The 25,620-nt window shown below is 44.2% G+C and overlaps 1 protein-coding gene across 5 annotated transcripts in view; it reads left to right on the forward strand.

Annotated features, from left to right (window-relative positions):
- The window catches only part of CACNA1I (calcium voltage-gated channel subunit alpha1 I), an 88,566-nt gene that overhangs the window by 21,491 nt on the left and 41,455 nt on the right, over positions 1 to 25,620 (forward strand). For all 5 annotated transcript variants that reach the window (XM_066184158.1, XM_066184160.1, XM_066184159.1 and 2 more), the window contains exons 4-8: positions 13,978 to 14,137; positions 16,305 to 16,620; positions 17,280 to 17,372; positions 23,134 to 23,443; positions 24,827 to 25,218. In XM_066184158.1, coding sequence (XP_066040255.1) covers positions 13,978 to 14,137; positions 16,305 to 16,620; positions 17,280 to 17,372; positions 23,134 to 23,443; positions 24,827 to 25,218 — 1,271 coding nt within the window. The remainder of the gene's footprint in view (positions 1 to 13,977; positions 14,138 to 16,304; positions 16,621 to 17,279; positions 17,373 to 23,133; positions 23,444 to 24,826; positions 25,219 to 25,620) is intronic.

Here is a 25,620-nt window from a genome sequence, read left to right on the forward strand (position 1 = left end):
GGTTAATCCCAAAGGCAGATATTTGGCCAAGTTCAAAAGGCTGTGGTGGGACAGGGAGGCCCAGTGTTCACCTTGGACATTTCAAAGGCTTCCACATGGACACCCAGGTAGGGACTGATTTTCACAGGGGAGTCTGGCTGTGTGGACTGAATAATAGCAGTTTATTATCAGGAGAATGGACAAAATGATTTGGAACCTGACTGATTAGAATGTGAGTGGAAGAGTGCTCAAGTGGTCTGTCAGGCAGATTATTTAGTGCCTAAAGAACTCTACTAATCTGCCACTGTTTGAAAAGTCCACATACTTACTTGAGAAATTTCTGGAGAAGTTTGAGAGAAATTTCATACTACATGAAGGAGAAAAAAAAGGTGATTACAGAAGAGAGGAAAATCAGGAGGAATTTCTAAGGAAACAGTAGCAACATGGCAGAGAAAAAAGTTAAATAAGCTTATTTTATATTCTTGGCAGGTGGGCAAGGCTGAAGTTCAAATATTCAAATTTCCAAACTGGATGTGTCTAAATTCTGCTTTTGTGTGCTTATTCATAACATGCTACTGAAAGCCCTTCCTCATACACAGTGAAAGTGACACTCCTGAGGCTTTGAAACGATATCCCACAAGGGGTTGGCAAAATCTATTTGCCAGTATTGTACTCATTATCTATGGTATAAAGGATGCATGTAAGGCTGTAAAGTCTCTCTGAATGTTTTGGTTTGGAAAGACAGATGTCTGCTAAGGAAGGCAGGAGCCTCCCTTGAAATGGACAATGCAAACCCCCTTCCTCTAAATTATTAGTTTTGAAATTAAGGGGCTTTCAGGCAAAGATATGGGAATAGGAATAACAGTTCTTTACTAGGAATATTAAAAATAAAAATGTTGTAGTACAAAAAAGCAAACAAACCAAAAAGAAAACACTGACAGAGTCAGAACACAACCTGACACCCTGTTGGTCAGGGTGTTGGTAGCAGTTCAGTCAAGTCCTTCTGGAGTGACAGATGTGGTTCCGTTTAAGCAATGATCCTGTAAAAGGGTGTAGTTTCCTCTGAAGGTCCAGTGGTGGTGAGATGGGTCCAGTCTTCCTCTAGGAATCCAGTGGAAACAGGCTGCCTTGATGTTCTGACTCTCAGATTTTATCCACTTAGGAATGCTTGGCTCCTCCCACTGGGTAGAGCGTCTCACAATGGAATGATATAATTTTATCAGGCATGCAGTGAGCCTTAATGGCCCATTAACAGAAGATAGCTCCCTGGGCAGAGGATGGGTCATGGAAGAGATAAAGAACACTGCCCCAACTGGTTTTAACAGGTGTTAATAGAATACATACTTTTAGTTACATCTTGCATTGCAACCTAGGACATTGAATCATGACAGAAGAAGAAAGGGACAACCAGTGTAACCAAAAGGTGGTAAATGTCCATGTAGTAGTTTGAAGGCAAAACAAATGAGATGCTCCAAGTCAGAGACACAATTTAATAGAAAAAAAAAGGAAAGAAAGTAAACTAGAATAGATGCAATAATACAAAAGACCACTGACAGAGACAGAATACAACCTGAGCGGAGTGATGGAAGCAGTCCAGATGAGGTGGTCTTCCTGAAGCAGTGATCCTGTAGAAAGGTCTGGTAGCTCGGGTCCTCTGGGAATACAGTGAGTAAGCGCCCCTCTGGTGTTCAGAGTCTCAGCTTATATCCAGGCTGGAATGCTTGGTTCCTCCCTCTGGGCGGAGCATCTCACAATGGGATGGTGAGTCATGTGATAAGGCCTGATGGGCCCATTAACAGGAGGTAGTCCAGGAGGGGGTTATCTGTGAGCTGTGTAGCAAAGGTGCTGATGGGCCCATTAACAGAAGATAAGCCAGAGTGGAGGAGGCAGGGAGCACTGCCTCACCTGGTTTCAACAGTTCTTGAAGATGGTGATAGAATATACTTCAACCCAGGACAGTCCATTAAGAATGACAGTTTCTACCCAGTTTGTAGTTAGGCTGTAAAACTCGCTGCCACAGGAAGTGGCACTGTGCAAGTAAAGGAAGTAAAATGGGATTTTCCAAGGGATGCCCTATCCCTGGAAGTGTGTTCAAGGTTGGTTTTAATGGGGCTTTGGGGAACTGGACTGGTGGAAGGTGTTCTTGTCCGTTGCAGGGAGGTTGAAAGGTTTTCAATGTTCCTTCCAAACCAAACCAAACCATTCTATGAGAACTCACATGGAAACACTTCTAGATTTCAAACCTCTGTTGGGGTTAGAGCTGATCTTTAGCTACCAGTTATCACCAGTTGATTGCATTTCTTGCAGTTCTTAGCATGATGTGCTACCGTCCATTTCAGGTTTCCTGTCTGAAGCAGTCTGGGGTTCTGCCCTGCCTGATCGTTCCTCCAGTCTCATGCCATCTGTGGAGTGTCCTAATGAAAACATGAAGCACCCTGGTCTTTTAATGTGTATCACACCTTCATTAAAATTCCCTCTCATCTCTTGCATTCCTGACTACAATCCCAGGAACTTTGCCTTTTGGGCCATGTTTGAAAATGCAGGAAATGAAAAATCAGAGATTTGTCTGGTTTTATTGCTACATGATTCAATTCCATGGCAATGAGCTGGTGTGACAAGCCCTGCAAGTCACTGAATAAGTGGAAAGAGTAAAAAAACACCCTCCAGGTCCCTGTCAGAGGCAGTTGCTTTCTGCTCTGGGCATGTCTGTGTTCTGATCTTGGGAAGAAATTCCACATCCAGTTGTTGTTATCCTTTTGTGATTGTGTGGCAGGTTGCTGGGCAAAATATTGCTCTTTGTGCTGGCTCTTTTTTTATTGCTTCTTCTCAAGGCAAGGCACAAGATTTGTGGTGGGAGGCTGGTTTTGTTTTATTTTTGCCTGCTTTTGAGCAGTGAACCTGTGATCATTTCTGATAATTTGAATTTCTTGCTCTTCTTTTATTAAGTTTTTTTGACATTGAAGAAGAAAATGTTTCTTCATTTTACTCTTTCTTGTTGCATTGGCTTTATGCAAAGAAGAGCCCTTGCATTTTGTTTGATGTCTTCCAGTTTCCACTTACAATTTACTAGCTGATTCATCATTTGGAAGCAGATTTCTTCAGCTGAGTACACTGTATAGAAGTGAAGGAATCTGTTGCAAAGCAACTTTACCAAGTAGAAAGTGCTAATACTCTATCTGTAAGTACAGTAATATTTATGTGAAGTTATAGGTATTAGGAAAAAACATTATATGCTTATTACTTGGTGTGTAGGAAATAAAATTTCAGATTTGTGGGAAGTTCTGCTTTTTCTAAATATGGGGGTTTTTTTCAGTCAGAAAAAAAAAAAAAATCTTTTCCCATGCATTTTAATACAGCTTTATGCTGCCTAATTTTAGATGGTTTGTTTCATTTAATGTTTTTTCCCATACAGAGTTCTGACAAAAAAAAGTCTCAAAATCAGGAATCCTGAATCATACCATTGTAGTATAAGAATGCTTTCCTCTCTTCTTGTCCTCTTTTTCTTTTTACTAAGTGTTTTAATAACTATTGCATTGTTTTTATTTCAATCAAATAGCTTTTTTTCCCCGCTAGTACAAGTGCTGTGTATAAAAATCTTGCTCTAGTTCCATTTTTCTTAATGATTGTAATTATTGTAGCTCCATGGGTCTAAATAAACTGGAGTTTTCTCCTTTTTTTTTTTACAGATTCCAAAGATATAAACCATGGTTTGTTATTTTTAGTTTTTCTTATGCTTCACACCAGGTTAGTGGGACTCAGTGTCACCAGCAGACTCAGGAATACAACTGACATCTCTTAACTCTTAGCTCTGCACTCATCTCACTAGACCAAAGCACTAATATAAAAACAATCTAAACCATCTGAGTGCTGAAATGGGAAAAGCAGATGTTTAACCTGTATATGTCTGCTTTAAATCTGTATTCCACACCAAGGTACCTGTGCTTGGCACTGTAACAGTGCCTAAAGCAGAGTAAGATGGCTACAAATCCCACACTTGCCATGGGGGAAAAGTGATGACATTTAATTCTCTAAATGTGTTCTTGAAGATCTAATTTCACTGATGAGTGTGTGTGAAATGAGCTTCTGACTGAGATATATTAGACTGTAAAACAGTCTCATTTACAGCTAGATCAGACAAAAACCAAGCACATTTGACAGGTACAGTCCTGCCCTAGTAGTTGGAAATACAAACACATTGTGAAATTCCTCTTCTAAGTGCCCCCCATGGGGTCTTTGCTTCAGATGCTTCACTGTTTTTGCAAGAGGCCCTGCTTCTTCTCTTCCACCGCTGATTCCCTTTCAAAAATGTACTCTTCCAAATGACTCTTTTGGAAATACATTTTCCCCTCTCTCAGCTTTATTTGTGATGCAGTAGCTGAAACTCAGATACTGTTGATTTTTCCAAATATTTAAACTTACCCAAGTCACAGTTCTTTGTATGAGGTGCTCTGTAAATACTTGTTATCACACCCCAGTGACAAACAAACCAACTCTCAACCATGTGCAAATGTGTATACACACAGATTTATCCACATACAGCCTGAGCAGGTTAGTAAGGGCACAGGAGTGATGTTCTCTCATGTATGCAGCACCCATACAAAAACGTTGAGTGCTCACAAAGCCTTGTTCATTCCCTGATCAGGCTGTGTGGCTGAAATGTATTTAAAGGTGAAGCTTCCAGCTTTCTGTAGGCTCTGTCCCAGACAGATGAGCAGGGAAAGGATGGAGAAAAGCTGACAGGAAATGGACTTGACCAATTCGGTCAAGTTCAGTCTATGTCCTCCCTTCCTAACCAAATGGAGCAAAGCATTGAATCAAGCAATGTGATTTATGCCTGGAGCATGCCATTAAAGGATGCTTTTCCTCCAAGAGGGGGACAGATCAGATATGGAATTTTACTCAGAACTGCACTATCCTGTAGGTGCAGCTCTTTATCAAGTCAGTCAAGCCCTAAATTAGATGGACATGCTCAGGATAAAGGGAAACCATGTGAAGGGGAGCAGAGCAGAATGAAGATCAATAGAGATGAGAACAGAGAAGAAGGAGGGGCTGGAAAGAGAATTGCACAGGAGGCAAGTGGTAGGGTTTACCAGCCACAGCATATGAAGGCCTGATGCACCTCTGTGTGTAGGACAAGGCAGAGAAGTGGCAGGGGGGAAATCAAAACTGATGCAAAGCCAAGGATAGTATAAAGATCTATTGACTCACTACACTAATATGCTGGATGAGTTTGCAAATCAATGCTTCTCTGAAGCTTTTTAACAAACCAACTGGTCTGTAATCAGACCCACATTTTGCAGTGCTGGAGGTAGCCTTCACAGAAGCCTAGAATTGTTTGGGTTGCAAGGGACCTTGAAGATCATCTCACTCCAAGCTGCCAGCTGTGGGCAGGGACACCTTCCCACTAGAGCAGGTTCCTCAGAGCCCCATTCAGCCTGGCCTTGAACACTTCTAAGGATGAGGCATCCAAAATTTCTCTGGGTGTTCCAGTGCCTCACAACTTATAATAAACAATTTTTTCCTGTACTTAATTTAAGTCTTCAGTCACTGAAGACAGGCTCCAATTTACTTGTTGTCTGATCTCAGTGCTGTTTTTCATGTGTTTTCCAAGTGTGCTGGGTATTGCCAGGAGTTTAACTGGGTGATCAAAGTAAATTTTGGAGAAAAACCCCAAAACATGATGAAAATTATAGTCCTTTGTTAATGTAGTATCATGGCAAGGAGCTGGGAAACACTGAAGTGCAGGAAATAGAGACCTTGAAATGCTTTGTTTTGTATGATACATTGATTAGTTTCTGTTTTTGTGGTCACAGATTATGGGAGAGTATGGGAGAAAGTAGTATTTCCTTCTCTGAACCAGTCCACTTAATTTCACTGTTATTGGCAAGTATTCAAAAGTCACAAATTGTGTGCTTGTAGGTTTTTCAGATGGCTTTAAAGCCATGACATTTGAAAAAGAAAAAAACAATCACAGATTATATTTATTTATTTTTCCCCTGGCTTTCAGACCTTTAGACCTGTGGGTCATATATTTTTTTTTCACCCATAGTAGTGGGGAATAAAAACTTCTTTTTCTTTTTTTTTTTTTGAGTAATCTATTTTCAAGTTATAGTAAGATTTCACACCTGAAGGTTTCTGCCATGCATCCCAAGACTGATGATAAAAATCATAAGAGTCTGTAACAGCACTTCAGAATTTGTGTTACTGAAAGTAAAACAAGCCTGGAAAAAACCAAACCAAAACATTACAGAAACCGGTCATAGACAGGCCTTTGATGGAATCTTTATTTCTCCCTTCTCCTGTAAGGGAACCTGCAGAGTCAGAATTTTAAAAAATGTACCTCACAGCTCCCATTGTGACAATTCTGCTGCCTGTTCAAACAAGCTCAGCCTCCAGTGTACACAGCGCTCATGAAAGCCCAGCCATGTATTTTGCTGCCTAAATGGGAGCTGAGCTGTTTTGCAAAGTCTGTCCCATGGGACCTACCAAGCAATGGATACTGTGGAAATGTGAGCAATAATGACAGTGTATTATGGGGTGAATGACACTCTCATATTACACTAATACAAATTCAACTTTGCGTGTGTGGGCAAGGCAATTTACAATCATAACCTAAATTTCTCTCTTTTTATATTTTGGGACCAATTCTCCTGTTCACACTCATTTCATGTAATGTCATGTCATTGCCTGCAGTAGAAAGAAACATGATTCATGCTAGTGACAGCAAGAGGAAATTAGCCCTGTTAAATCTTACCCAGAAGTTGCATTAATGCTGTTTTACATAATATTTTGCATTATTCTGTCCCACTTAGCACTAGAGATGTGTAAAAAACTTAAGGATATTTATAGAATGAAGGCAAGTGGCTCTCAGCCACAGCACTGGAGTTGACTTTTGTCCCTGGTGTTGGGTGGCTCCTGCAATTCTGAAAGAAAAGCTGGCACTGTCTGTTTTTAATAGACTCTTCACTGAAAGTGAATGCAGTCATCACTGCAGAGATAAATGTGGGAAAAAAAAGAGATGATCAGTGAATGAACTACTGTAGCAGGTGGTAGTAGGTGTTGCTTATTAGATGTTCAATATTACAAAAAAGAACAGAATGACAGAAATCCCCCAGAGAGACACCTCTCTAAGAAATAATCTGACACCTGTCATCACTCTCCAAGACAAGGTTGCTTAACAGTTCAAAGCCTGCAAGGGGATAATGGCAAGACAGTGAAGAAGGGTGCTACTGACTGGGAACTTTGCCTGCATCCATTTCTGCTCATGTCACAGATTATGTGGCTACCAATCATGCTATGGTGGCATGTACTGAATGTGACTGCTTGTGGAGGAGGAGCTTTCTGTTGTTATCTGTGAACCTTAGCAGGGCTTACAGCATCCATCATAAGGTGCAGCCTCCTGCAGGGCTTGGGTGTCTCCTTCTTTTTGGATGACAGAAAAGCTTGGACTGTGGCCACTCTTTTTCCAGAAATGTCAGCATTTAGGTATCAAGCTAAATGCTCTGGATTTTGCTCTCTTTCTTAAAGCCACTGCAACTGTGGGGTCAGGTCTGAAATTAGAGGCTTCCCTTCTGAGCTTGTTTCTTCACATCACCTGGCAGCTCCACCTGAGCCCCCTTCGGCAGCCTGCTGAGCACTGTGGTTCTGCAGTGCCTGTATGTTTATTTGCTCCTCTTCCTCTCCAGTAAAATAGCTTGTCTCTGGTTTCATTTGCACTCTCCTTTTGGTGGTTGTTTTAACTGAACATCTGTTGGGCAGTGTTTCAAGTGGTGTATTTTTCCTCCCTTCTTACTTTTCTTTTTAATGTTCATGACCTGACCTGGTCCGTGTCTTGCTCTCTGACTGAAAAGAGGTGAGGTCTGTGTTAGTCCCTGGATCCCAAGGGAATTGATTCTAGACCCTTGGAGCAATCTTAAAGAGAGTTCTTTTCTCTTATATGAGTGTACTCTAAACCTACTTTGGAAAGCTCTGTTGTTCCAGCAGGGTGAAGCTCTGGCCAACAAGTTTTTTTCTGGACTTTTAGTCTCTCTTTTGGCTACCTCAAGCTTAAGCTGAGAAGTACCTTGAAGGTAAACACTAGGGGCACTTAATGTTTAAATTTGACTCTTCTAAGGGAAGTCATTGTATGAAGATGAGGCTTGGTATGCCCATGCTACTGAGAAAATGAACAACAGCTCTCTGTACTGGCTGAAGCTTTGTAAGTGCTGGAAAGGTCATGTTTTGATATCTTCTGTGGTTACACTGGGGAGTGACAAAGATAATTTGAGGTTATGTCATCAATAGGCTGTGTAGGATGAGGTGTCTGAGCCAGTCAGGGATGCTAAAAGGCTTTGCTTGTCAGTAAGGCAAGAGTGGGGATTTGGGGAAGAACTGACTAGTGGTCCTGATCTGTGGATCATGTTGACCATCTACAAGTGCTAAACTCCCAGCTGTAAATGTATCCTGCAAACGCACCCAGAACCTGGCAAAGAGATTGATGGGAAGACTTTACTTTTCTCTGAATGAGGCCAGTGTGTCTGGGGCAGTTTTTCTTAGCAGCAGAACTGGCTTAAGGTCTCTCAGTACCTCATACTCTCAACTGGACCTACCTTTCCACAGAGTTAATTTAATTTGGGTCTGGCCATCCATCTGGTCATGCTTGCTTTCTTGCCTTGATGCAAAGCAGGCAGTGATGGTTTGCAATGTGAGTGAGGCTGGCTTTGCAGCTTGAGGACAAAGCCTGGAGCTGCACACTGGCTCCTCCAACTGAACTCCTTTAGCTTGCACATGTTGTTTGTAGAAGAGGACTCAGTTAGGAGGAATGCATCAAAGAGAAAAGATCTGCATGGTGAGGGAAGCTGTGGGTTATAGTATCGGTCAGCTTGGCAGTGTGTCTACTGTTGGACCCACAGCTGATTGGTATCTCTTGGTAGTAGTTTGAGCTCATGTTTATGAATGCAATGTGTGAAATGACAGCTCGGGTCAGCAGGAGATCACTGAGGACAGCCACAAGTTGGAGTACCAGCTTGCACTGTGTATGCAAACTGAGCTTATTTTAACTACAGGGGTTGGCTGCAAAATAATAATTTTTAAAAGGTGCATGCCATGTGTACTTTCTGCACAATCTATCTGCTGGAATGGTTCCTCGGTTCTGAAAATTTCCATAAAGGAGCATGCACAGAAAAATCTTGCCAACCACATGCTAGCTGGATGGACTGCCGTGTGTCCTGGGGCAGAGGAGGAAGGAAAGAAGGCACGCTTGGACAAGCAGCCTGGCTAAGGGACATAATGACACTTCATTTTCTGCATTCTGCAAAATGTCCTGCCAGCTACAGTCACAAGTGCTGTTGGGAGGAAGATCTGTGTTTGTTCCTGTTAAAATGATAATTGGTAGCTTGGTCTGCAATGCAGGTGAGATAGGTGCTGAAAATTCTCCTCCATCTGCTTTACCCCAAGCGAGGGAATGATTGCCTCAAACTGCTATGCTTTTGACTTGATATGCATTGGCTTTGTCCCTCACGCTATATCTGGGGCGGATTGAAGGTCTCAGAGGTGAGTGAGATACAAGAAACCAGAAAGAACAGGGTTTCTCACACCCTCCTAAGCCTGTCCCCCTTTCGTATCACAGGGTGATTCGCACCAGTGAATCAGCTCAGCAGTCCTGGCGCTTGGGAGGAGGCAGGCGGAGAGAGGGTGAAGTGACAGCGTTGCTGAGCAGGGTCGGCGGTGGCGGTCCCGGGCACACCTGCCCCGCACAGCGGGCTCGGCTGTCTGGGGCTCACCTCCTGGCCAACCCTGCTCCGCCCGCTCGGCCCCGCCGCCGCCGCGCTTTCCTCGGGGCGGACACGGCAGACGAGTCCGCTTAGCTGCGATAGCCAGGCTAATCAGGGTTGATGGCAAGTGTCTGGAGGGAGCTAGGCTCATTGTAGTGTCTGCTGCATTTGTCAGGAAGGACCTCTGGGTGCCACCAGGGTGAGACAGACTATTTACTTCTTCCGAAGCACGGAGGGAGCTCAGAGACTGCTCATCCCCGTGCTTCGTTCTGATGGTTACTTCCGGGCGCTTCTCTCACCTTCCCACCATTTCTCATCCCTGTGACATACTTTCCCCCCATCTCCTGCTGTGTTTGAGTGGTGAACGCACCTGTGGCTTTGCTCCTGCGGGATATCTTAACTGAAGCAGCACGGCCTTCGGCCTTCGAGGTACCATCGAGCACTTCTTGCTCAAGGGCATGGGTGAGCAGCAGGAAACCATTATGTGAGCATTGTTTCCTTCCTTGGATGCCCACAGACAAAGCCATTTCATTTCCTCCCTTCCCCTGGTCTCCTGGTCAGAGTGAGTGGAGAAAAGACTTTTCCGAGCCCACACCTGACACTCATGAATATTTAATGTTTCTAGCTTTTGTTTCCCTTGAAGAGCAAAACCTTTTCATATTTGATGCCCTGGAAAGCTGTTTGGTTCCTGAATGTTGTTTCATCAATGCTCTCCCTCCTTGCTTTTCCTCCAGACTGCCTAGTCTCTCTTCCTTTCTCTTCTTAAGCACCATTTCCTTTTTTAACAAAGGATGCTTCAGAAAAGGTCACTGTCCCTTTCATACCCCCTCCTTACTGTGAGCCAGCATGGCTTCTGCTCTGCCAATGGTAAAGGACAAATGGGGATGTGGGGAAAGGCAGCAGTGGGGAGGGAGGCCAGGAAAAGTGAGCACATAAGCTGAGGAGTAGCACAGAGGCAGAGAGGAGTTGTAGGCAGAACAAGAGAAAAGTGGCTGAGCAGCAGGTAGAAGCAGAAGGTGGGAAGGAGGCAACAGCAGGATTTTGATGAAGAACTGGCTTTTGAAGCACCTTTCAGAATTTGTCATTCAAGATGCACAGGTGTTGCTGTGGATGGCAGCTTATCCAGCAAGGGCCTTTTGGAAAAGGGAGGCATCCCAGTTCGCCAAAACCAGAATACTCCCAAAACTGCACTTCCCATGTCCACTGTTGGGCAGTTGCTTTAGAGACCTCATTATTTTGGCCACCAGCTTCTAAGGTAAATCATAACCTGTTGTGCTTCAGCCATTCAACTTTTCTCCCTCTTTCTCCTGCAATTGCAACTGATGTTTGAACATTTGGATGGGTGTAGATTCAGCATTACTGCTTTTGAAGAGCTAGTCTCATTTCCAAAGTTGTTGCGGTGTGAAATTATTAATTTGCAATTTTATGTAGAATGGTTTGTTCCAGATTACCCCCTGTTCTAACCCCTTTGGTTTTTCCCTAGTTGTGGGTCCTGTCCATCTCTCTGCAACCCTGCCCAGACTCTGGTGGGGGGCTGGGGTGATTGGCAGAGCCTATGACTTCTCCGCCCTGTATCATGTATCAGATGCCCTGTGTATTGTCTTTTTGTCTTAGTAACTTCCACCCCACCTGGTATTGGTCCTGGGTTAATCCCTGCCCCTTTCCACACCCCCGGTACTTAAGCTGAAGGAAAGCCTAGAGAGGTCACTTTTCACATGGCCAGCTGGCAGCAATCAACCCGTCTTGTCACCGATGTGAGAGTCTGCCTTTCTTCCACACTGAAGCCACGTTCCTACCTGAGGGCCAGGGCTCACACAGCAAGAAGGTACCGGAGTTGTACCAATTAATGCGTGTTTGGGACAGAGCTAGCCATTGCAGCTCTGAACGTCCGCATTACAAAGTCAACATCAATGGGAAGAGAAAGATGAATCTGTCTAACTGTGAAATTAAAAAATAAAAAGGATTTCATTTGGCTTTAGAACCTGTTAATGCTGAAATTCTTTGTGATGTGGAAAAGATGCCAGGTGGTAGGGCCACCTGCCAGTTCTTGGGTCATGGCCCCATGTACTGCAAAGGGCCTAACATGAGGGCAATAGCTATGGTCTTGGAGCTGTGGAGGTAATCTTGTACCATCAGTAATCCCTCTGAGAGTCAGGATGGAGAACGTATGGGCAGGCAGGATGTTTCCAAGAAAAAAGCAGATGAGTTTTGCACACTTGCTTTCTGTTGGAACATAGACAAAATCAATTTTTGCAAATTCTGAACCAACAAGCATGCTGTTTGTAAAATTCTGATGGGAATGTCCATTTTGTCTGTTCTGCTTTTCAGCATAAGGGCAGCCTCATCTCTCCCATTACCCAGCTCTGAAATGGAGCTAGCATCAATTGATCTGAAAAACATCATTCCCTCTTGCAGCATTAGTGGCACAGTTTCCTGTCTCACTTGGCTCTCCCTAATGTACTAACTAGGAGAGTTTATGAGAACTACCGAGCTCGTTCTGTGACACAACAACAATGCTGGGAACATGCAGTACTACAGTGAGGGCGCATGGTCTTGAAAACTTAGTGCTGTCCATATTTTTTCTCCAGGGCCCAGCAGGTCATAGTGGCTGTTCTGTTGGACATGGTGTGCTGGGAGGTCAGAGAGGTTTCAGTGACTCAGCAAGTGGCTGAAGCCGTGTCCCTGCACTGCCTAGTTACTTATGTACTTGTCTAGAAGCTGCCTTACGTGGTAACTGGTGTCACAGCTGGACAGTCAGGCAGCAGGACTTAACAACTGCTCCACAGCCTGGTCTTAGAGCTAGTGCCATCATTCCTCATCCTTCATGATCCTATGTAGGCACCAATAAGCATCTTTTCCTTCCTACACATCGCATATGTGTAAATACCACCCTGCTCTGTCTCCAAAGCTTTCTCTACTAATCTAAACCAGTCTGCTGTTCCACAGCAGGCACACTTATCCCTCTTCCTTCAATATTTGTGAATTCCATGCCTGTCTGCCCCTCCACAGGTGCCACTTCCCTCCCCTCTCTGTGGGCCGAGTAGTCCGGGGAATAGACATGGAGCATAATGTAGAGTATCATGTGGTAATTACTTGGTGCTGGGTACACAAGGGGGATCATCTTGTGCCTCAAAGGGCTGACAGAGAATCCTAATCTCATCTTCCCCGCCTCTTTCCCCTTCCACTGCCATCTCAAGTAATGAATTGGTTATAAATACCTAATTAGCTAATTATTTACTGCCCTACATGGAACATCTTCAGTGAAGGAACACTCTGGGTACCTGGGGGAGGGACCTCCATGGAGACAAGTAGACACAACTTCACGAGGTGTGCACAGGGATAAAGGCAGTACTGTGATGCTCAGAAGAATTTCTAGACTTTCACCGTCTCTGGAGAGCAAACGAAAACCCATTAGCTCCATGGAGAAACAAGACTGTGTTTGCCCTTACTCATGGCTGTGAGCAAAAGAGTCAAGGGGAAAATAAAACCACAGGAATAATTTATCAGGCAATTAGAGAGTAAAAAATAAATTTTTTTTTGAAACATTTGCACTGGGTAGAGATTCTGTGCTGGAAGCATTTTGGGCTGTGCCTGCTCCTTGTGTGCTCCAGCCCCATTGGGGCATGAAGACTAGCCAGGGGACAAAATTGTGGTTTTCATTACTGTCTCTTGATTATACTGCAACTGAAGAAAATCCAATTATCTATGCCAGTTTATATGTTTTGGAAAGGTTTACCCCACTGGCAGGCTGGCCTTGGTCTGTCCATGCAGGTCCCACAGGCTGCAGGATGCTGTTGCTGTACTGGGATGACTTTCAGTTCGAGCCATTTGATAATGGGGCTGTGGAGCTGACATGCCCCTTTGGGACAGTTGTCACTCCATTCTCCTTCTGCAGGGAAAGGGGAGGGAGGGATGTCAGTCAGATAGCTGATGGCACCAAAAGTTTCATTATCTTTTTTTCTCTGCTGCAGATGGAGGCCTAGGGTTAAGAGATCACAGCATCACAGCAGCTCTGCTGGCTGCCTGTCAGTAGAGGTTAGGACAAGAAAGGGCAATAACCATAAATCTGGCCTGATTTGGACAGTAGTTAATTTCTGACACTCTGCTTTTATTTTCATGGGGCTTTTTTCTTTTTTTATGCTGATCTTGTAAACTTCTTTCCTTTTCTTCTCCTTCCCTTCCTCTCTTGCTTTCTCTATCCCTGTGTCCCACACTTGCTCCTTCTGGTTCTCTTCTCCTCCTGCAGGTATGCGCATCCTTGTGAACCTGCTCCTGGACACCTTGCCCATGCTGGGGAACGTCCTTCTTCTCTGCTTCTTTGTCTTCTTCATCTTTGGCATCATTGGGGTGCAGCTGTGGGCTGGGCTGCTCCGCAACCGCTGCTTCATGGAGGAGAACTTCACAGTGTGAGTGACTGGGAGTCAACATCTCCTTCCTTTCTTCTGTGGATGTTTCTCTTTCCTTCTGCCTGCTCTTGTCTTCTGCCAGGTTGTCTGTGTATCACTTACTCCAAGCCTGGAGTGACAGTGTGTGGGTGTTGGTCACACCTTGCAGTGGGAAGGGAGGGTGGGCAAAGACAGCTGTTTTCTTCTGTCTTCACAGCAGGTGTCTGGGGTCATTTGGATTTGATCAAGGCACAAAGTAACATGGCTGCCCCCTCCAGCCATGCCCAGTAATACAGGATGGTGTTCCTACACCCAGAAAGAACTGAAACTCTGAAACATACTGTCTTTCTCTTGAATCTGCTCCCTCTTCAGAAAACAAGCTCACTGGAGTCTTACAGAAAGCCATAGTGATGCCTGATGCATCCTGGAATATCTTTGGCACCTCCAAAATGGAGCTGGGGTCGCTGTTTTGACAGTAGTGCATCACTTTTGGAGGGACACTGAGAAATTACTAGAAAACTTCAGGAGTAGAATTGCGTGCGGAAGTGCCATGGGAAAGGGACAGAGGGCTGGTGGGAGAGGTGTCCCACAGCTGGGTTAGTAGAAGTGAGAGCATCTGAAAGCAAAGAATGAATGTTTGTATGGGGCAAAAAACTCATGGAGAAACATGGGAACAGCTCTGGCAAAGAGAGCCTGAAGCCGCACAAGGGTCAATTACAGGTATCTGAGGTTAATTTGGGGATTTGGAGGCAAGTCTGCCGAGCACAGCTTTACTCTTCCCACAGGCAGTGGGGTGCAAAAGCTCCTGCATGCTATGAATTCTCCGATTACCCAGTTTCAGGGCACAGCTCCTCCTTTCTGGCTTTAGTAGTTCTCAGGCTTTAAAATGTTCTCTTAAAACTGTGTGCTAATCCCAGGCATGCTATCAGCGTAGACTGCTTAAAGAAAACCTAGAGCTGTAGATCAGCTTAAACTGATTAAACAGTTCTGAAGCTTTAGAGCATCTCAAATTGGAAAAAAAAAGTGTGAAAATACAGTGTGTAGAACAGCAGTGGAGTTGCAGAGTAGAAGCTGCTTAAAGCAGCCATTTCCTGTGTTGATTTATTCCTTGGGGAAAAACTTATGTTTAGGATGATTGTCCTTTCGGTAAATCAGGAGTAGCACTTCTTTAATGAGTGTAATTACATCCATGCGGTGTTGATGTAACTGGGAAGTGAACTGGGGCCACAGCCTTCACAATGACAGATATCAGAAAATACTTGGCTGACTGTTACTGGAGTAATCAGTTTGGAAGGTGCCCATGCACCAATGATGAGGAACAACATACCTTTGTAGTTTAGTCCTGCTTAGTTAACAATCAGAGACTGTCTTTTTCTTTTTCATTAACACCTGCCCTCTTCCAGTGACACTTAGTGAAAAAGTCTGCATTTGCACAATGTGAAAGTTGTGCATTGTAGCACTGCAAGGAATACATCAGATAAAGTTTAATCCTTTTTTTTTATCTCCACCTTTGACTTTTCTGATATTAGCTCATCTCCAGCTAGGCAAGCATAGATGATTTTAATTTTTCATGCATTTGGAAGGTGCTTGCATTATTTGGAAAAAAGACATGAACTTGTCAAAAAACATTGCACCCATAATGCCAGCTGTCAAGGAGGAGTCAAAGTTAAGGTTAAGTCAATTTTATCTTTCCATTTCTGAATTTTAAGGCTTATCTGTGCAATGTTAATTATGCATGAACTGGATTTTTTTAGAAGTACAGAAGGTTTACTGCCAAATGTTATAAAACATGTCCATCAGCAGTTACATATATGAACATATTACAGTAAAGCCTGATGAACTTCCTTAATGCCATTGTATCTGATTTAGCTTTATGTTAATGGGGAGAGTGATCAGACTTCAGATCTCTGCAATCCAACTTTTTTTTCATCTCCATGTAAGCAGATTGCGTAATTTGACTTGGGGTGACCTGATGGCAGGAAAAGCTCTGAAATCTGGGGGCTCACCCTAGAAATTTGCTGGTTTTCAGGAGCCCTATCATTCCTCTGCTACTCCTGAGGCAACAAACCTGGAAATCCCCTACCCAATGCAGGCCATATGTCAGAATGGGGGCTCCCAGCTCCACCAGTATCACTCATAGATAGGAAACTCTTTGTCACAGGAAATTTGACTGTGGGTTCTTTTGCAGACAAGGTGACATTGTCCTGCCCCCTTATTACCAACCAGAGGAAGACGATGAGATGCCCTTTATCTGCTCGCTGTCAGGAGACAATGGAATTATGGGCTGTCACGAAATACCCCCACTGAAGGAGCGAGGCCATGAGTGTTGTTTGGACAAAGACGATTATTATTATTACAGTTCAGTCCGGCAAGAGTTCAATATCAGTGGCATGTGTGTGAACTGGAACCAGTACTACAATGTGTGCCGCACTGGCAATGCCAACCCACACAAGGGTGCCATCAACTTTGACAACATTGGGTATGCCTGGATTGTGATATTTCAGGTAAGTCTGAGTTAGCCTCCTTACAAGGCTCAAGCTTATTTTTCTGTTTTTCAAACTCAGTCCGTCTGGGCTCCAGTGGTACTTTCTGCAGGATGTGACAGAGATTCAAAAAAAAGGACCTGGTAACTCCCCTGTTAAGGGATACAGCATAAACACAAATGCACTTGCTGCAATAAGCTCCACTCTTCAGGCTGACTTGTACCAGTTTCCCCTCTAGTCCAGACAACCATTGTAAAAGAATCTTTTTTTTTTTTTTTTTTTTTTTTTTTTTTTTTTTTTTTTTTTTTTTTAAATTCCCAGGACACATTGCAGATGGGAGCTAAAAATCCGTGCCTTTTTTCTTTTCCTTCGGCTGTACGTGGTGTCCAGTCCAAGGGGCACAGCAACCTGCTGCGGGTTTTCCCCTGCTGTGATCCAGGGAAATGAACTATTTTAATGAAATATTCCTGCTGTGGACTAGAATGATCTCACAGGCTTTGACAGTATGCCAGTGTCACCAAGCAATACCATGGTGATTTCCCAAAATGGAAATTTGTCTTCGTTGAAATGAATTATTGTTTCTCATCTTTCTTGGGTTGCAACCATCCTGCCAGCATCTGCTTGTTACACTGAGGGGTGAACTCTGGAATACCCCTCCTTTCTCTTGTTTGTCTTTGCAGGTGATCACACTGGAAGGGTGGGTGGAGATCATGTACTATGTGATGGATGCCCATTCCTTCTACAATTTTATCTACTTTATCTTGTTGATAATCGTAAGTATAAGGTTTGATGAATATCAGCAATGCAAGATAAGAGCCGACAAAAAACAGGTTTTAGATCAACATAGACACTGGGGAAGCAAACTTCCAAGAATCTCAGAAATCCAGCTAGTTGATTTTCACCAAGAGTCCGAGGCATGATTACATATATAGTCAGCCAAGTTACTAGCTTTCACTCAAAAATATACTTAAGATTGATTTTTAAAGTTATACGTGCCCAGTGTACAATAATATTCTCACTACAAGATCTTCTTGCAAAGTAAATTTCCCAAACCAACTGGCTTAAAAGCCAATTCCTTCTCTGCCCTTCTACTTGGTCTCTATACATTTTAAGTTCTTGAGTAATTTGTGAGCCATGTTGAGTGAGGAGCTTTTGGCAGCACCTGGATTCATCAGGTTCAGTCTCAGACTCACATTTTGTTAGATTCAGGGTCTGTCACACTGAATTACTTCCTCACCATGAATAAAAAGGAGCTACTGCTCCAAAAGTGTCAGCACTCCAAAATAAACTGGCTGTGTGAGATCCCTTGTGGATGGTAGAATGTAAAGAGAGAAGTGTGACAGCAATGAGAATGTAATAAGCGGTTTATATGCCCTGTGGATTTATACAATGAAGTTTGAAGGTTGGTTTTCTGCAAGGATATTCATTATCAGCACCTGGGATGAAAGCTGAGAAAGATGGTGGCATTGCCTCCCCATTCCTCAGGCTTCCCTTGCATAAGTGCCTGTTCTTGGAGGGAATATCCCGTTTCTAAACAGGAAGGATTTTGCTTTCATGAAGGCTCTTGCACATTGCTTACCTGGGGGACCAACGTCAAGACTGAAATAGAAAGACATAGGATGAATTATGGGAAATATAAAATCTGTATGTGGTAGATGCAATTTAGTTAAGTGCCTCAGTGTGTATTTCCAAGACCTACATTCATTTGGATGGGCTGATGAATGGACCTGGCCAGGACTCTGATCTTCATCCAGCACTTATCCTATGGGGCTATGCCCTCCAAGAAATAGGATCTCTAGACACAGTCACCCAGTAACACTAACAGACTGACCTAGTACAGGATCTAGTTTAAATTCAAGTTGGCATGCAATGACTTGAGATAAAGCAGACTTTTATCCATTTCTCTGAGAAATTCTGCCACCTGTACATACAGAGGGTGGCCCAAAAAAACCCCAAAACCTATTGGCCAATTCAGTTCAGACAACTTACAAAAATCTTACTATATCCTTGATTTCACTCTGCCTTATGGCCTTCTATTCCCACAAGGGAAAGACAAGGAGAGAAAAACAGAAATATGAAGTACTCCCTGTGGGCTGAAGCATGAACCTGGACAGCAGAGGTGGAATGTACCTTAAGGAATGTTGCTTTTACTTTGATGCTGGAGAGTGCCAAAGAGACAATACAGAGATATGATTGAACAGCATGGGGTGATGCGGGGAGAAGTTTCCACATGCTCTGTTCTCAAGGGTGAACTGAACATCCACTGCTTTTTGTGAGTTCAGAAAATAATAATTTCCCATGGATTTTGTTCATATACCCCACAATGCAATAGATATTTAGGACCCACCTGCATTTTGACTTTGAGCAGCCTGGTCAGGATACCCCAATTTGTAGAATATGCAGTTAGACTTTAGACAGACTTTACTCCTTGTCCCACAGTCCTAGTCTCTCCCAGAGCCAGGAAGGACTGTGCAGGTTCAGTGTTTAACCACCGGGGCACACAAGTCTGGTCTTTTGTAGGCCAGTTCCAGAAACTGCCCTTCCCCCCACATTTCAAACTACATAAATTCTATCAGTGTAATTTTGGTTCCTAAGTATCCTTCTAGTGCTGGTTCACATCATGTGGATTCACAGTGATGCAAACTTTGTCTCTGAATTTGAAGGCACTGAAACCCCTCAATTAAACACTCCACCTGAGACATTACTGCAGAGCGTCATTGACATTTCTAGACACTCCCTCCTCATTTGCAGAAGCCATATAGGTTTATTTCTGTCAAACACAGGAGAACATGAATCTCAGGTTACTTGGGGGACTGCTGAGAACAAAGGAGTTATGTGCTAGGTGGAATACTTTCTTTATCTTTGGTGGAGTTAAGCCAAGGAAGTATTTAGCTTCTTGGCATGTGTTGCATCTTTTGCAGCACATAGCAACATCACAGTGCAAACTTGCTATCATTTGGCTGCATTTTCTGTCTGAATCTTCATATAGAAATGATGATCCCTCTTTAAGTCTCCTGAAGTACGGTCCTTCCAAGCTTTATCCTTCCCTCCTTCTCCATGGTTGGAAGGTCTGGCTTTCTAAGCAGGATTGTTCTGACAGTCATATTTTAAGCCCTGACTCTTTGCTTTTCCACACACATTCTAGCCTTGGCGCAGACTTACTCTTCAGGGGCTGGATCTCTGCAGCTTCTCTCTAGTTCTGTGCTTTCAACCATGACTTCTTTCCTACAATGGTATCTGCAAACACCTACATAAGGCCATTATCTGCTACTGCTCACATGGCAGGAAGAAGGCTCCACAACCTGGATATACTCCCAGCACAGTTAGAAATCCTGCATAGATGTGCTTCTCTGAGGGGAAGGGTGCTGACTGACCGTGGCACTCTTGAGTGGCCTTGTAGAACAACCTGGGAAAAGCCTTTTATGTTCAGCAGATTTTAAAATGCTTCCCCCTTGAGCAGAGAACATGGATATGATAGGAAGGAAGGACTGCTCCCTGTTCTTGGGTCAGTGTTTCACTTGGGTTTTCCTGCTTGAGGTCCAGCTGTCTCTTTGACACCTCCCCAGCTACTCAGCCACTGCCATGGTTCCTGGACTAGAGCAAGCTCTTCTGATCTCTGAGACTGACATCTGCATTGCAGCACTCAGAGGCTTCTTGAAGCGCTCTGTGCTTACACTTGTGGATAAACTGGTTATCCAGGCATAAGCAGTGAAAGTAATTGACTAATCAGGATCTGCAGCACTAGTCAGATTTTGTTAGATATTGCAGAGATAGGGATTGAACCTTTGGCTGAATGAGGCCAGGATCTGCTTTATCAAAGCACAGCTCAGTCTCAGGGCTGTGTTGGGACACAGAATCAAGGGTGTCCATCTGCTTCTTTCAAATGCTTTGACTCCATGTCTGACACTTTCTGTCTCTCTGCTCAGCCAGCTGACATGAATCACTCAATTAGAAGCCTTCTGGGACCCTTCCTCTCCTTCTCCTAGCTGGGAGGCAGTGGCAAGCTCAGCAGAGCCTGAGAGTTTATGGATTTGCCTGTGGTTTTAAAGATTAACCAAGTTAATTTGCTTTGTATTTGATATTCCTAGCTAAAAGGATAAGGACTGGGGAGAAATTGCCATATCCAGTACTCTCACTCCCCCACTTTTTGTTCACCTAGTGGGAGATGGCAGCAAATGGTGCCTGTGAGGACAGGGCTCAGTGGTGTGAACCTGAACCCTGCTCCAGATTCAACCCCAGGCCAACAATGCAGTCCTGGTGTGGGCATCTCAGCCCTCAGCTCTTCCTCTTGTGGCCTAGAGAGAAGATGTTGCAAGCCCTCATTGCGTGTTTTCTGGGAGTTGTGGGAAGTTGCAAAGTACAGGGCGGTGTCACAAGTAGTGTTCCAGAAATGCTCATGCAGCTGGTGTTCATTTCCCTGCCCTGTCTCACTCAGTGCCAGCTGGGGGACATAACCAAAAGGGAAAGCCAGGGTGAGTATCATGCTGCTGAGGGGAGTGGATCAGAGAAGAATTTGGATCCCCAGTAATATGCTCATCAGTTAAAACAAAACATGCAAGACATCACAGACTAGGGAAAATGTTGGGTGAAGGCAAAGGAATCAGAATGAGGCATTATTTTAATTTTCAAGGCTGCATGCAGAAGCTGAAGGGAAAATAGGCTGAAATATGGGGGAAGGAGAGAGGAGGGTTCCATGATGAGGGGAAACAGAATTAGAACAGCTTTGAAGGGTGCTGAGAGGAGGATGGGGGAGGGGGGGAAGCCCTTTATTTTGAGATACTTTATTGTCCTTATATTGAATCTGGTTGAATCTGCTTCAAAGGATTATTGAGATGTTAGCAGGGACACCTCCCCTTTGGACAAAGGGCACCTGTGTCCAAGAGAAAGGGTCACCCAGAAAGGCAAGCTGGTCAGGGGGGCAGTAAGGGCTATGAACTGAGGGAAAGGCTGCTTGGATAGATAAAACAAGCTCTGAGGTACTTGCTGAAATAAACCCTTTTTCCATTCATAAGCACTGAGGTCAGGTTATCACCATCTTTGCCTGCTCTGTCCCCTTTGCTGGAAAGGCTTTACAGGAGAGGAGACATGGGAACACAAGGGCAGGACTGAATCCTGCTCTCTGTCAGAATGTTTGCTTGCAAAAGAGAGACAGTGAAGTGAGACTGGGTCCTGCATGGGTTCATATAGGAGAAACTGGTGCCAGGATGCCCCTTAGCAGGGATGCTCCCAGGTCCAGGGGAAGCAGAAATCTTGATCTGGTGCTTCATCTCCTCCCATAGGCTGCCCCACAGAGTCTGTTTCAGAGCACTGCAGATGCGTAGTCCTTGTTCAGAGTTTAGGCTCTGCATTTTATCAATGCCCTGTTGACACAGATCTGCAGGGAGTAGGTACCAATCAAGGTGACATAGCTTTTAAAAATTATTTTGAATGTAGTTACCAGGCCTTTAATGTATGAAATTCTCATCATATTGAAGCCCAGGATTTATCCTCTATCTATCTATCTATCTATCTATCTATCTATCTATCTATCTATCTATCTATCTCCTAGTGGAAATTAATCTCTAATTTCATGATATGTAATGCAGAGTGAGTTTATTTTGCCTCCAGAACTCTCAGCACAAAGAATTCCTTGCTCCATTTTATAAATAGGAAAACTGAGGTCTAAACGGAACATGCAAGTTGTAAATTAAGCCTGGTAGACATTTCAGCTTCTTATGGAGAAGAGGGAGAACTTGGGCATTTTGTTTACTCTTTCTAAGAAATTGGGAGTGTGTTTTTTACAGTTTTTTTGTTTGAAATGAGAAGCCTATGTAGGTCAGAGGACAAGTTAAAGACGAGCTAATGTGATATGTCTTGTATCAGAAGAATAGAAAATAAACAAGGAAGCATGGCTTTACCAGATGACTACGTATCCTTCTAAAAGTTGTTTGACTTTGTAAAATCCTTCTTGATTTCAAAAGCTCACTCATTTCAGGAAAGTCCCATCTCTCTATATGGAGACTTAAGGTGCAAATGATTGAAATCAATAATATGCCCCAAGTATACTGGTATGTCATTAAAATGATCTGAAAATTCTGACATTTCTTCCAAGAGGTGAAGACTATAAATTGCAGTGCATGATTTTTCCAGTGGTAAATTAATAAGTAGGGGAGAAATCAACCAAACTGGTTCTCTTTCTCCTACCTTCTATTAAACAGAAAGAGCAGGGGAAGAAAAAAAAAAAAAGGTCCAGTTTTCATCTAACCCTTTGTATGTAACTATGTAAACCCTTTGGGCTAAGGGTCCTAAAACCTACCAAAAGTTGGACCTATTTCCTGAATTTCAATGCATAGCATTAAATTCTCCATGGAAATTTTGTTGAGTGAGCTCTCAAAAACAGGCTCATGCACTCCTGGCTTTCTCTGAAACCTCTTCTGCATATGCAGACTGATTCCCACTCCACAGTCACTTTCCCCTCCTCTCTCTTCTTACATTCCTGCTCCCACATGTTCTTCTTCATGCTGACATTGGTCCTTACTTCTTCTTTGCTGCTAGGTGGGCTCCTTCTTCATGATCAACCTGTGCCTGGTGGTCATTGCCACGCAGTTCTCGGAGACTAAGCAGCGGGAGCACCAGCTGATGCAGGAGCAAAGGGCTCGGTACCTCTCCTCCAGCACCGTTGCCAGCTACATGGAGCCAGGAGACTGCTATGAGGAGATCTTCCAGTACGTCTGCCACATCCTGCGCAAGGCCAAGCGCCGCACCCTTGGGCTGTACAACAGTGTGCAGAGCTGGCGCCATGGCCACGTGCAGGAGCCCGGTGATGCCAAACCTGGTGTGAACAGGAAAAGCCAGAGGCACTACAGTAAGGATTGCGTGGGTAAAGCTGGAAATGCCAGTGGTGGAAATGTGAAAGTAAATGGGAGCATCTCCATGTGCCAGCTTTCCAAAGACCTGTGCCTATAAAGCACAGAATCAGAATTAACATTGTCCATTGAGTGTGGCACAATAGCCAGCACACCAGGCCAGCAAGGTGGGGGTGACTGGCAAGAATGGGAATGAAACAGGGCTGGCCAGCAGGGAACATGGATAATCCAGAGACAAGAAAGAGATAAAGACGCTGAGACTTGCAATGGGCTCCATGTCTGGTATAGCCAGGTAGCAGTTTGGGAGAGAGAAGAATTAGGGGATATAACAAAGTGGGACAAAGGATTGGACCTGGTGGTACAGCAGGTCCCCTAGAGCTCTCCTGCCAAAGCAAGTTGCTCCTGGACCTCAGGAGAGAGGCAAAGAGAGTTGAATTGCAATAAGGTGTCGCCTGATCCTAAGGAGTGATGCCAAAGAAGTCTGGTTGATATGCAAGGACAACGGAGACAATTTCTCTTGATGGCAGCACATGCTGTTGCAAAAAATTAGACATAAGATATCATTTAAATTGGGTTCCTGGCTGGAAAAGTCACTGTAAAAATGGTTTTATAGCGTTAGTATTAACTGCCTGCTGATGCCTTTCCCAAGTTATGCTCCATTAACAAGCAAAAAGGCAGATTTTCCTTCAGCGTGTCTTGCATACTCAGACTTTCATTTTCTTTACTTTCTGGGAGAAAAGTTTCTGCAGGCTTCATGCGCTGTGTTAATGAAATTATTGCTTCATTTCTCTCAGTGTCCATTTGATCTTCCAGGGCAAAATGGAGGATCAAGGAACACAAATGTAGATTTCTCACTGAAGTCAGGGGATCTGTCCTTATTCATAGTGCATACTGTTAGGAGGAAATGTTCTTGTGTTACCTCTTTTGGCTTCTTGGATTGGTTTGCTAATGTAGTTTCTCTAATTTAGAGAGTTCAGTTCAGTCTGAGGGTTCTCAGACCCCACTTGTAGCAGTTCAGGCCAAAAGCAGCTCTTGTGACAATTTTTCCCCTCAGGTCCCACTTAAAACACGCTAGTGAGACTCAAGCTATGATTTCTGCATGAGACAAAGCAGTTCTTTCTCTGATGGGCATGAACCCTGTTCAGCCTAATCACAGGCAAGCTAAACAGTACTGTGTGTTGTGGCGACACAGCCTGTCAGCAGAGAGCCCCCAATGGCAACAACTTCTATTGCTGCCCCTGAGATGATGTGGCCGTGTTTAATCATCCTCACAGCTAAAAAGCCCAGTTACCTTGTCTAAATACCCAGAAGCCAAACAGGTGTCCACTTCAAATGCCTTTTTCATATCCTCCTTCTTTAAGCAGCACCATTTCTCTTTCCAGGGCTTTGCCAGCAGCACAACTCTCTTGGCTGCCCTCCTCAGGGCTTAGTCCAGCCCATCGCTGTGACAGCAACCTCTGATCCCACCAACTGCCCCCGATGCCACAGGGAAGAGCACGAAGCATCCAGAAGGCTCTCAGTCCTGGATAGTACTGGATCAGACCAAGAGGTTGGAGGAGCCGGTGAAGGAGAGGGAGAGGGCAGCCAAGAGGACCAGGGCGCCTCGGCGTTGGAGGAAGTGGAAGAAGGAGGACGGCTGAAGCTCTGCCGTGACATGTGGCGAGAAGTGAGGGTCAAGCTTCGAGTGATTGTGGACAGCAAGTATTTCAACCGTGGGATCATGATTGCAATCCTAGTGAACACCATCAGCATGGGCATTGAGCACCACGAACAGGTAAAGCACCTCAGGGCACAAGGTGGACAGCGTGGACTGCTGAGTCCTGCTGGGGGTTATGGCCTTGCTAAGCAGCTGATGCAGCTTCGTGGAAGCAGAGACTGAGCAATTTGGACCTCAGACTGCAGCACAGATGGTCCCAGCATGACTTTGGAGAAAGCCTCAGGATCTTGCTGGGTCTCTTACTTCCTTATACCTGTACTTAATTGCTTTCTCGCTCTCTCCATGTATTTTCCTCTCACCTCTTTTCAATGCCTCTCTTTTCCTGCTCCCTTGTCATTCATCCCACTGTTTTTCTTTTTTGCCCTGTCTCTACTTTCTGTCTGCTTCTCTCTCTGTCATCATCATCTCTTCCATCTTCCTCATCTCTCTCACTTGTTTCTCTCTTCATAATCTTCCTGA

This window comes from Chamaea fasciata, unplaced genomic scaffold, assembly GCF_029207755.1.
Source record: "Chamaea fasciata isolate MVZ Bird 193981 ecotype frontalis unplaced genomic scaffold, bChaFas1.0.hap1 SCAF_5, whole genome shotgun sequence".
In the NCBI taxonomy this organism is placed as follows: domain Eukaryota; kingdom Metazoa; phylum Chordata; class Aves; order Passeriformes; family Sylviidae; genus Chamaea; species Chamaea fasciata.